The sequence below is a fragment of the Pyrgilauda ruficollis genome, unplaced genomic scaffold (genome assembly GCF_017590135.1).
Source record: "Pyrgilauda ruficollis isolate IOZ18807 unplaced genomic scaffold, ASM1759013v1 scaffold1, whole genome shotgun sequence".
Taxonomy (NCBI): domain Eukaryota; kingdom Metazoa; phylum Chordata; class Aves; order Passeriformes; family Passeridae; genus Pyrgilauda; species Pyrgilauda ruficollis.
The window spans coordinates 22965421-22977557 of record NW_024508100.1 but is presented as its reverse complement, the minus strand read 5'-3'; the positions used below and the strand labels follow the sequence as shown (position 1 = coordinate 22977557).

Below are 12137 nucleotides of genomic sequence, written 5' to 3'. Positions count from 1 at the left end.
AGTGCTGAATATCCACGGGCATACTTTATCTGGAAGCAATTCACTTCTCCTCCAAAATTCTCAATCTCATCCAGAAATTCCCAATAAAAGAGGCAGGCCTCCCCTGCCTGACACAACCACGTTGCAAATGAGGTGTGGAGCTCAGCACAATCCATGCTGGCTCTGCAATATGGGTACTTTGGCACTAAATCTGGAGCCTGAGGATGCAGCAGATGCAGCTCCCTCAGCCAGGAGCAGCTGGAGCCAGTGAGGCAGGGAATATGGGCCATTTTCTGCAGTATGGCTCATACACAGCAACTGAAAGCCACAGCCCCAGGCTGTATTGACTGTAACATTTAGATTAGAGTGGAATGGTATTTCAGAAGCCTCCAATGTATGGTTCTTTAGCCACACTTTTATTTCAAAGGTCTGTGGGGTGTGCAAGTAGTACAGACCCAGGAAGGATAAAGTGTAAGGATCTCAAGCTATGAGGAAGACAAAAATGATCACTTGAAGACATTGCTCCAGTAAATAAATCTGTAATACATGTGGCAGTTAACAGCTGGGAAGCTACATAAAAAATACTCAGCACCATCAAGGTTTTCTACTGAACAATCCCAAATCCACCTGTTCATACAGCATAGACTGGAAAAGCTTGGCATTTCACTCCTATTGCCTTGTATTCAAAGCTACTTGCTCAATAATAGGACAGACATCCTAATTATACAGCTCTTTAAAACTGCTGTAACAAAAGGGGTTTTGGGTTGTTTTTGGGGGAGAGAGGGGAAGGGGGAAATCTCTGCAGCTCCATTAAACGTCACAAAATCACACTAGCTGAAGATGTGCCCTGCCCTGCAACCACTGACTATGAATTAAGCCCAGAAATTGAGTAACTCTGTGCTAATGAGGCAATTAGCCTCTTCTAGCCCTGCTTCTGTTGGCAGTTCCACTGCTGATCTTCTGAGGCTTGGTGCTTTTTATTCCCAGCACTATAAACTGCTACAACCTACTACAGATGGATAGTGATGGTATGTCTTGGAGAAAATAGGAAAGTTGTGTAAACTATCATCACTTAGGTCTCAAAAGGTTCATGTAAACTTCACAAGACAAGAATTTGTAATTTATGTGCAAACTGGGTTTATCCCCTTCCTGTCTACATTATTTAACACACCGTTTATACATATTCTCATGTCGGTGAACAAGAAAAGTAAACACAACAGCTGACCAGATATGCATTGCATTTTTATTAATCTTAGCTTCCCAGGCTTATCAAAAAGATATATGTATTTCAAGGATTTGATATTTTAGAACTTTACATAATACTCACACTCTCACAAATCCCTCTGATTTTTATATACACATAGCCAATGAAAAACTACAGCAAAGGAAATTAAGAGAAATTATTTGTGAGAGCTAACACATAAAACTCCACCTACACCTGAGAAACAAATAAAATTATTTTTAAAACAAAAGTAAAAAATACTGTTCTCAATCTGTGCCATCATTTACTCCCAAATAAAATGACAGAATATGCAGAGCTAGTTTGGTACAGAGTTTTTTGCCCATTAATAACTCCACTCCCAACTAAGGAGCACTGGGACCATGCTTGCTCCCAGTTCTGCAGCATGCACTCTACCAGTGTACAGTCAAGTACAATTTTAGACATAGTGTCTATGTCTCATTTATAGGACTTCAAGAATAGGGAGCAATGTGACAAACTTCTGGCATCTGAAGAACAAAGACTAGACTTTCTACAGAGAGGATATTTCTCATAAAAGATGCCCTGATCCTTGTTTTATAAAAAGGTTTATTTCTCAATAGAAAAGTATATTTTAAAACACAATTATTTGCTAACAGCAATATAAAACTCTACAGTTTTAACTTCATAAAAGTTTAACAAAACATAAATATTGTCTACCACTTACATTCCTATATACAGACCTTGCATTAGCTAGTTAAATAGTTAATAGATAATAACTCAAAAATGAATGGCACACAACTACAAGATTCAAATTCCATGTCACACTGCACAATCACAGTAACACAAGGAAGAGCTTAAAATCCTCAGTCACTGGATTCTGCTTTGTTCTCTTTAGAGCTATGTTCCTCTTCTCTCTGCAATAATGCACCAGTTTCCATGGTCGTAGCAGGAAGAAAGTATCTGAAGCTCAGGCACATTCTCTTCTACCAGAGAACTCAGCTCTCCTTCCCGAAAAACATGGTAATAACGCATGAAGGCCTTTGTATCCAACATGGAATCAGTTTGGTCCCCAACAGACACTGCTGAATCCAAAGCTGAGTCAGTGGAGTCAGTTGTTGAAGTCCTTTTGAAAAACTTGCTGGCATCAGACTTACCAGCACCATCTTTACTACAATCACAGATGCAGTCCCTGTCTTCCACTGGGCCATTTATAAATGAAGCTTTGTCCCCCTTGCTCTGAGCTACACTTTGGTGTCCTCCATTTAAACTTAAATCCTTCAGTGCATCTGTGGCTGGCGACCACTGTGGTTTTTTGAGAGACAGGCTTTCCACAAACACATCATCATCATCATCTAAGCCCTGTTCATTTAACAGTGCCCCATGGTGACCTAAATCCAAACTGCAGTGTCGTGAATGCTGAATGGCTACGGCGCTGTTGGCCCACACTCCTTCGTGTTTCAGGTGCTTCATTTTGTCACTTTGCTTTCTCAGGGCTGATTCATCAAGGGATCTGGAGAAAAACCATGAGCGGAAAGATCTTCCTAGAGCACTGTAAAATCTGTTTTCTTCCTCAGAAATTTTCATGCAGCAGGCTCTGGGTAAGCAATGGTCCATATTGCAGGGATGTTTTGAATCAGTTTCTGGCTGCAGATTGTTTTGGTAGCTGCACTCAGAGATGACAAGCTGTGCAGGATGTATGTCTTGGCCTTTTGCAGTATGGACAAACTCACCCTTATCTCCAGATTGATTTGATTCTGAAAAATGGCGTGAGCACAAGGCCTTGTTCCATGGAACAAATACATCTTGTTTCTCAAAGCGACGATTCTTTTGTTCCATAGCCCAAACATAAATCATTATTTGGCCTCCAGGTGTCAATATCCTTGCCATTTCCTTTATTGCTTTGATTCTCCTTTGTTTAGTTGAGAAATGATGTATCACTGTGAAAAAAGAAAGGTATTATGTACTGAATATTAGTAAAGACAAAGCATTTCCATCTTCAGCCTGTTCTACATGTTCAATCATTTCAGTTGCCTCATTACAGATTATCACTTGCTGCAAGTCAGCAACAGTGCTGAATTTATAGGTACCACAATGGAGGTTCACTTCAGACTGCTCTCTTTTATGATTATGTTCAATAGATAAAAAAAGGAAAATCTGGAAGAAGAAAACCAATCTCATCCCAAAACAGGGATTCAAGAAAAGTCAGGCCTACAAGCTGAAGGTTTCTGTTTCTCTGCATGACCCATAACACATTGTAACATGGCAAGCTTTCCCTTAAATGCCTAGCCTTTAGGTGAGTTAGATAGTATCAAGATGACTTTAGTTTTTGGCATAATTTTCAAACTTATCTTACTGAAAACAGAAAATCTTTTCACCATGTAACAAATACAGAAAAATGTAATATCAGTAAAAAGATACTTTGAACTTTTACACCAGCACACTCGCAAAAGATCTAGTGAGAAAATTTAGACTAATATTCACCATTTTTTTAATTTTTGTCAAATTAAATTTATTTTTTGTAAAAAATAGTGTCTACATTGCATGTCTCAGCATTTTATAATTTTTTTACATTATGTAATGTTAGTAAAAAATAATGTCAAATTTAAAATACAAATTTTGATCACAATATTTTGATTTTCTTTCCAGGACAACTTCCGCATCTTCAAATTTCACTCCAATGTGACATGACACTACATTTCAAGATTTCTGCATTATTTCTATCTTCCTATTCACCTGGAGTATGAATGAGCCCATTTTAACAGTCAGAGAATAGCTAAGAGAACTATTTTCTCTCTAAACTCTCAGAGGCAATAACTTGTACTGAGCTTGGACACATTGGTCATGTTGCTCTGTATGCCATCAGTACTAGATGTGATTCAGGGATGGGAAGAGGACTGATTCCATGATTTGTTTCAAGTGGACTTGGAGCCAGCCACTTCTACATGAAAAACATTCAATCTACCCACAGAACAGCACGTAACAGAGTATGCTCTTACCTGAAGACATTTCTCTATAAATTCAGAAAAATTTGATTATATGTGCTGCTAGACAGTAGCCAATTCTAGTTGTAGAAAGAGTGTTAGTTCAACACTGCAGTTATGAAAAGTGCATCCAACTAGCCCTCTCTTTATTCAAAACAATGATTAAATTACCAAGGGAGAAAAAATGTAGCTTTATTATCACAAGCCAAGAAAAGCATTCTTGGCAGTTAATATTAACAAGACTCTCACAAGCTGCTGAGAATACAAAATAGACAACTCTGAGAAGAGTTTCCCATCTATGTAGTCAGTGTTTGTTTCCAGTGTTTGTTTTGTACTCCTGACTCCAAGGAATCTTTTCTCAAACTTTGGAAAAAAAATTTTTTTTTTTTTTTTTTGGTCAGAGAATAGGGGAGAAGGGAAGTGATATTTTCCCATACTTGAGTTAGGCCATATATCACCACAGAACCTCCTGCAAAATTTTATCAGAACTGACAGAGACAGCATACACATACAAGCTTAATTTACCAGAAAGAAATGACAGTCAACAAACAGAATCTGTGCAAATTCTTTAAGGGGTTAAATATTCCTTCTAGTTAGAATCACTCTGGTGGTTCTCCAGAAAAATCAATCCTGTAAACATGATTATACCAACAAATCCAAGAAGAGTACTTGACTAAGTACATAAATACTTGTTTTTCTCTGTAATAGGATGAAAACTACTTTATTTAGAATTAGATGGACACAGGCATACCATTTCTCTATTCAAGAGAGATTAAAATCCATTATTGTTAAATGCACTGAAATAGCATGTGAACTTTTAAACTTGTCAGGCTTATAATTGATATAAACACCAGATAGGTATGCTATCCTTCCAAGTCAGCTGATCTGATAAGCACTGAAACGATGCTATGAGACCTAAAATGTGCGTAGGGCTCACTGGTTAACTAGCCAACATGAATGCAAAGTAATAGGATTACTCCTTGTGTATTAGTCACCCTTTCCTTCCTCTTGTCTATGTGAAAGATGTATTTTAAAATAAATTTCTATCACATTTCAAGTAGTTTGTTGATTGCTGTCAATAATAATTATCATGCTTTGTACTTCTGCTGATGAATTAAAAAATCCTGAAAGAAACTCAATCAAGACTACAGCTAAAAACCTAGACTGTAACTGGGTACTCTTATTTTATCTACACTTCGCAAATTATACTTCTCAAATTACGAGTAGTGCTTTCAAAAAGAGAGGTCACAAGAGTTAAGATGCAGAGATGCTCTGGCCATTTTAGACAACAAGCACTTGTATGAATCTGAGTTCTTATGACTAAGAGAAATCTGAATTCATTACACATAATAGTTAACGTAAGTTCCATGTTCTGCAATAGTTTTCATTTCAATGCATTTGCTGATCAAAACAGATGCTGTGGAGAAACCAAGAGTTTGTCTTGAGCATCTAATCTCCTTAAGCTTTGAGCAGCCATGTTTAGATTCGTTTTCACTTGTTTACAATGCATGCTGGAAGGAAATCTTTTCTCTACCACATATAAACAAACAAGTGATATGCATATTTCCCTGGTCAACAGTGCCTCTTGAGTAATGGGAGTTGTGTTTTTTCATGTTGACTAAATTAATTTCAGTTCTATCTTCTATAATTCTAAGGAACTGTTTCAAAACAATTAGCTGAAATGAAGCCACATGGAAGGAAAAGAACACTCAGAAATTCTCATTTGCTGGGGCCAGAATGCAGGTATGTTGGCTTACCTCCAATTGAAATGACTGCATTGAAGCACTGATCCCTAAAGGGAAGGTTAAGGTTGTCACACACCAGAACTTCATCACCTTTCTTCTTTGCAATTTCTACCAGTCCTTCACAGTAATCACAGCCCAGATTATACACCTGACTGTTGACACTGAGATATTTTCCAGTTCCACAACCTAAAGAAAAGGATACTAGGTCAGAAGTCATATATTCCAAACATTTGCTCTCCCTCCCAAAGCGCAGTGAAAATAATATATGGGCTCTCCTAATCCTAAATTTTCCTGGCAAACAGAAAGAGGGTTTGTGCCGACTCACCTATCTGCTGCAGGGCTCATTTGGATTGTTGAAATTGTATGTTCACACTATTAGGATTGTAACAGTACCAACGTCACTAACAAAAATACTCATTACACAGTCCTGGATAATAGCAGGTCATCTGTATTTCTGTGGGGAACAAGGATAAGTGCAGGTGGGAGAAGGAAAGAATGTCCTATGTATTGTACATCTTCGAGAATAAAAACCCAACCACGCTGCTTCATACTGAGTCTTTTTATAGCCTGGTATCCTGTTACCAACACTGAGCATAAATGGGCACCCAGGAGAGGACAAGAGGATAAGCACTAAGGCCCCTTTCCCCAGTGCCATTCCAGCTGCCAACTACTTTCTGTCCAGGGGATTTCCTGAAGCCAGTGTGTTATGTCTTTTTGGTGATCTGTAACAGATCTCTTTCCTTTGCTTAACTCCATGCAGTACTTCTCCAGTGCATCCCATTTCTCTCAAGAAGTCCTAAACCATAAATGCCACTGACACAACTCAGAGTGGAAAATTTTTACTTTAGATACAGACTCAAAAATAACCATAAATCATAGAACTTCTTTCCATATTGCAGGCACATCCTCTTTTTGACTTTGTGCCAATGCATTATAACCCATGTATAATGTAATGAACTGTTCCAGAATGTCTTCCACCCAAAAGTCTGTCTTCTCAAGGACTGTGCTGTAGAGAATTGAAATCTTTCAGTGGATCCCTCAATGCCTTATGCATAACAAGCACTTTTCAAAATTATACTGGGAGCCGTTCACTGCAGCTCTGGGTCACTAGCTAGGAATAATTTCTGAAAGTTGACAGCCAAGCAACGGGGTAGCAGCTTGGCAAAGAGAATCATCTCAGTACTGGTAATTCAATTTAAAGGCCTGGAGTTATCTTTAGAAACATCACTGCTTCTTGCAGCACTGCTGCTCTCGGTGATGTTAATGTGCACCATTATCTAGAGAGACAGCACAGGAACTATTGCAGAACATAACAACACTTCAGTGGTGAAAAAGAGTGTATTTCTCAGCTAAAAGCAAGCACTATTCTTTGAAGAAACACTTGAAAAAAATGGAAAATACTAATATCGCTAATGCAGTCCAAGGAATATATCCAATAATACATGAAGCTCTGTATGTTAGAAAACTACAAATTTTAAAGATTTTTATAAATTATTATTCATTACTGTGTTTGCAGAGGAACACATTTATCCAACCATCATGAATTCAGAAGACTCAGTTGCTTTACACACGGCTTTTGGTGAAGTCCTTTTTAATCACTGTGAGTCTTTGGAAGTATAGGGTCCTCTCTGGAATGAAGCTAAATAGCATCAATAATCCCAGTATTCTAAAAATCTACATTTGCCAGAGATTCACTTTTAAATGAGCCATCAGGAAGATTAATTCCTTGAAGCTAATAATGGTCAAGCTATTTTCATGTGTTTTGAGCACTAAAAAATAGTAAGGCAAATGGAGAAAATGATATTTTAATAAAAGGGAGTGTTAAACTGAAAAGAAAATTACCAATTAAGGATCTCATTTTGAAAATTTTAGTGCCATTAGACACTAGTGTCACTTTAGTGCAACTCCGCCTTAAATACGTGCCAAAAGTAAACACAACAGTCAGATTCCTGTACATCTTATTAAGCCTCAAAAAAGAAGATACCTTGTGTGCCTTAGTGGGAGTATTCTTATTGGCAGCTGTAAGGACTATCTTCTCTCCACATGAGACTGCAACAGGGTGACCTTAAGCTTTCAGCAATCACTGCTGATAAAGTCTCAAAAAACTTCAGCTAAGATGCAAATGACTTCTATTTGCAAATGACTTCTAGGTGGCAATGATTTTGGCTGAAAAGTATCAATCTAGATCTCACCTGAGTGAGTGTAGGCCATTGGATATTTCCAGACATTAGTGACAATGGTGCAGACATATAAAAGTATCTACATGCTCAAAATAACATCAGTCAAGTATTTTTGGTGTAATGCTCAACAGCAGCAGGAGAACTACATATTATCTTCTGATTATGGCCTACAGCATATTCAAATAATGTTTTTCTCTTAGAGGATAAAGCAGATGCATAATTTATTGTGGACATTTGTTAAACCTTAGTTAAACCTTGTGCACATTTGTTAAAATAAAAGTATTTTATTAGTTTAAACAGTATGGAAAACACAATGGTGCAAACAAGCATTTGTTTTGCAATGTGCTGTACAGGACTGAAGTCATAATGCAAGCAAAGGAAACATGCCAGCGCCTGGAAGTCCCCGGAAAGTCTGCAGGAACAACAGAAAATCCAGGTGTAAATACTACACGTAGGGAAGACAATGCCATAACAGGAAAACACCTAAATATGCTGCCCATATTTAGGATCACAGGAAGATTGTCAGGTTGTTTTTTTTTAAATGTTTTTAACAGCAATCACATCAGAAGATTTCTCTTAATAAAAAGCCTTGCTAGGAGGAGTTTTAGAACAAATGAAAAACCAATAAATTGCAGACTGGTGTTACATAAACCAAGTGATCTAAAGAAACTGAAATATTAAATAATTGGGCTATTAACATAATTTTTTCAAAAGGGCTCCAGGGGAATGAAAGACCATTAAGCCAGTGGGGAAATGGATAGATTAAGTATTAGCACAACAAAAATAAGGGAAAACATTTATTTACTGTCTACATGATACACTGCCGAAGAATGAAAAGAAGTGGTATATGGCATCTAGCACTGGGACTTAAAAACACTTTTAAACCAGATTTAAATAACTTAAAAAAACAGTTGATCTGAAAGTTAAATATGATTAACAGATAAACTAGCAAAGCTTATAAACAATCTTTTATGCCACCTCAAAGAATGGCTTACCTATATCAACAATGAGACTGCCAGGCTTTTGTTCCAGCAGAAAGTTCCGAACACGAGGCCATGCTTTGGTCTGCAGATCACTAAAGTAGGCAGCTGTATTTTCATACACACTGTGCACGTGCTGCTTTTCTAGCTGGGTAGCCTCATGTTCCATCCTGAAAACATAATGAAGATTATATATAACAAAACACAAACTGTTGCAGTATAGACTTTATATTTTATAGGCATGCATAATTCAGGACCTTGTATGCTTATATTCATAAATTACATCCATCTACCAGTCATATTTATAAAATAGTCTTTACTCAAAGGATCTGATTTTATTTCATGAAAGTAGAGAAAAAATGTGAATGTATCACCTCCCCTGTGAAGCATTATGTAACTGCACATGCCTATGCAATAATAAGCACATTCCCAAGTTCACCAATATAGTAAAAGCTTATCTGGTGCAAAAGAGAGCCTGTATTCAGTGGAAGTGCAGAATGGTTACAGAATCATAGAATCATTTAGCTTGGAAAGACCTTTACAATCATCAGCCCAACCAGTTGTGAACAGGATTTTAAGAACCAACTTTCTTGTTGTTGCTAATGCAAATAAGCAAACTGCTAATATGTTACTTGAAATATAGCCTGGTCCCTGAAACCCAAGCCCCTAAATCATGCGTAAGTGATTTGTGGTTTATCAGCCCTCTAGAAGTGATTAGTTTGCTAAAATTTTTCAGCAACAAAACCTTGATTTCCCTACTTCCACTCCACTATCTTCATGTCTTAGCAAAGTATTTTAGTTTAGTGATTCAAGAAATGGTATCTTCTTAAAGTTTAAGTATTACTCCTGAGCTCATGTAGAATACCAAGTGGATGCAGACACTGAATCCCTTCATAGAGAATCTTACATCTTCCTTAATTTATCCTCTCATCCAACGACCAGCGAGGTGAGATTTGAGTATCTGATGAAGGCTGATGAGAATACATACCAAAGTGTTAAGGCATCCTTCAAACTAATTTAGACTGCCTGTTTATATGGGAAATATTTCTCCCCATTATTAAAACAAAACTTATTAAATTGTCAAAGAACTCCACAGAGATTAAAGCCTGCTTCCAAACATCAAACAGACGAAGCAATGTATTATCAAGATAAAATTATAAAAGTGATTCCTTTGACTGCATTTGAAAAGGTCAGAAGCAAAGACTTTAATTTACTTTCCTTGATTTTCAAATAATATACATCTAGGAACTATAATAAAAATTTCTTCTTCCTGTCACTTTTAGTATTGAAATATATTAGCATGAGAGAAAAGATGAGAATATATGAGAAATTATGATATCTATGAGAAAAAACATTTTCATTATTTTTTAAAAATATATGCGTAATAAATAATGTGAGCTGGCACTGCAGCTGTTCTACAGACACAACCTGTCCTACACCTGTCCTACAAATAAAATCTTTTTAATTAAAAAAAATGGGAGTTAATCCCAGTGACTGAAAAAAACAACATACTTCAAGTGTGTGTGAATGTTTACAGAATAGTATGTAAGGCTTGATCCATTTCACTGGTACTGTGTAAGAGGTGGGGACAAATTGTTAACACTTTTCACAGCCTATTCTGACTGTAGTATATACGAATATCTCTCTTCAAAACATTTATGTTCAATATTTTCACAATCCTTAATTTATCTTTTTTCTACAATCCACAATTTTCTTTTATCCTGCATTAGCTCACCTTTTACTAGGTGAATACAAACATATACATAAAAAATTAAATTCAGGAACAGTATAGTACATTGCTACTAGGCCCATTTTCAGTTTCATTAAAGAATGAAAAGCTGTAACAGACTGAACAAAAGAAGCAACATAGACTTGAAATTATATTACATGTACCAGAAGTTACTCAATCAAGCTTTTCTAAGAATCCATTTCAAGTTATGTTGCCACATAGAACGGGTTAGTGGTAGTAATTTCAAGTAAGTATTCCTTAGAGTCAAAAGCCCAATCCTTTGTTTTTATTTGACCCTAAAATAAAATAAATCAGGTGTTTCATGTCTCCAGCTGTCTTTTTTCTCTGCCTCAAAACATACTCTGTTTGGTTGCTCAACTGCCTAGGAGTCCTCTATTCATAACTAGTAATTCCAAAGACTAACAATAATTTCTTTTATTTTTCTGCCTGATAAGCTCCTTGCTTTAATTTATATTTCATGTTTAGTTTACTATGTGGTTCAGTGTATCCAAGTGCTTTCTTTTATCTTTCCATTTGAAGCTCTTTATTCAACCTTTGCAGTTCTTAAAAAGAACTGAAAAGGCAGAATGTTTCCAACCATTCATACTGAATTCCTAACGCTGTCTTTTTTTCTCTAGTTTCCTAAAATGTCTACATTGAATTTCAATGCAGACTGAGATCTGGCTTTGTTTGCTATTGAATCCAAGACCATTAAGTTCTTCCTTTAACTTTCTCATTCACTGGAACTGGTACTGAGTCTCCAGCGACGCAGGACATGCTGGAGACTTCCATGTCTTACAACACACTATTAGAGGTTATTATTTTTAGATATTCTCAATAAACATTGTCGAGAAAATAATTTGGTTATAATAGAATAATGGTAGTATACTAAAAGCCAAATTATTTCATGCACCATTTTGTAACAATTTCCATTCCTGCTGATTGTTTGTATTTGGCAAGAAATTAAGGCACATGATGAAATCAAACTTGCCAATTTGACTTTCCCATCAAGATCCATAATATTACCAGGTTTTACTTTGTAGCACGGCAGGAAATGTCCCAACAATTAACCTCTTCATTTCAATGTTTACAAAACACAAGGAACCTGAGGAGTCTGCCCAGACCCGCAGCTGTACCACTTTCACACAAGTATACTGTCACCAAAAAAACCACAGAAACTTAGACCCATGTAACTTTACCAGCCAAACTCAATGCTCCTATTTCTCTTTCTAAACAAAAACAACCATTACAACTTCTTCGCTTTGAAAGTAACAGTCAGTGCCTCTGTTGGACGTGAATTGTAGAAAATGTTCATTTCAACCAACTTCTGGAATTAACTTCC

At 36.7% G+C, this 12137-nt stretch overlaps 1 protein-coding gene across 4 annotated transcripts in view; it reads right to left on the bottom strand.

Annotated features, from left to right (window-relative positions):
* Positions 1–1208: 1208 nt before the first annotated feature.
* The window catches only part of TRMT9B (tRNA methyltransferase 9B (putative)), a 105407-nt gene continuing 94478 nt past the window's right edge, over positions 1209–12137 (bottom strand). For all 4 annotated transcript variants that reach the window (XM_041462943.1, XM_041463025.1, XM_041463112.1 and 1 more), the window contains 3 exons: positions 9082–9236; positions 5919–6092; positions 1209–3117 (listed from right to left, as the gene is read on the bottom strand). In XM_041462943.1, the coding sequence (XP_041318877.1) occupies positions 2078–3117; positions 5919–6092; positions 9082–9236 (1369 nt within the window). In that variant the 3' untranslated portion in view covers positions 1209–2077. The remainder of the gene's footprint in view (positions 3118–5918; positions 6093–9081; positions 9237–12137) is intronic.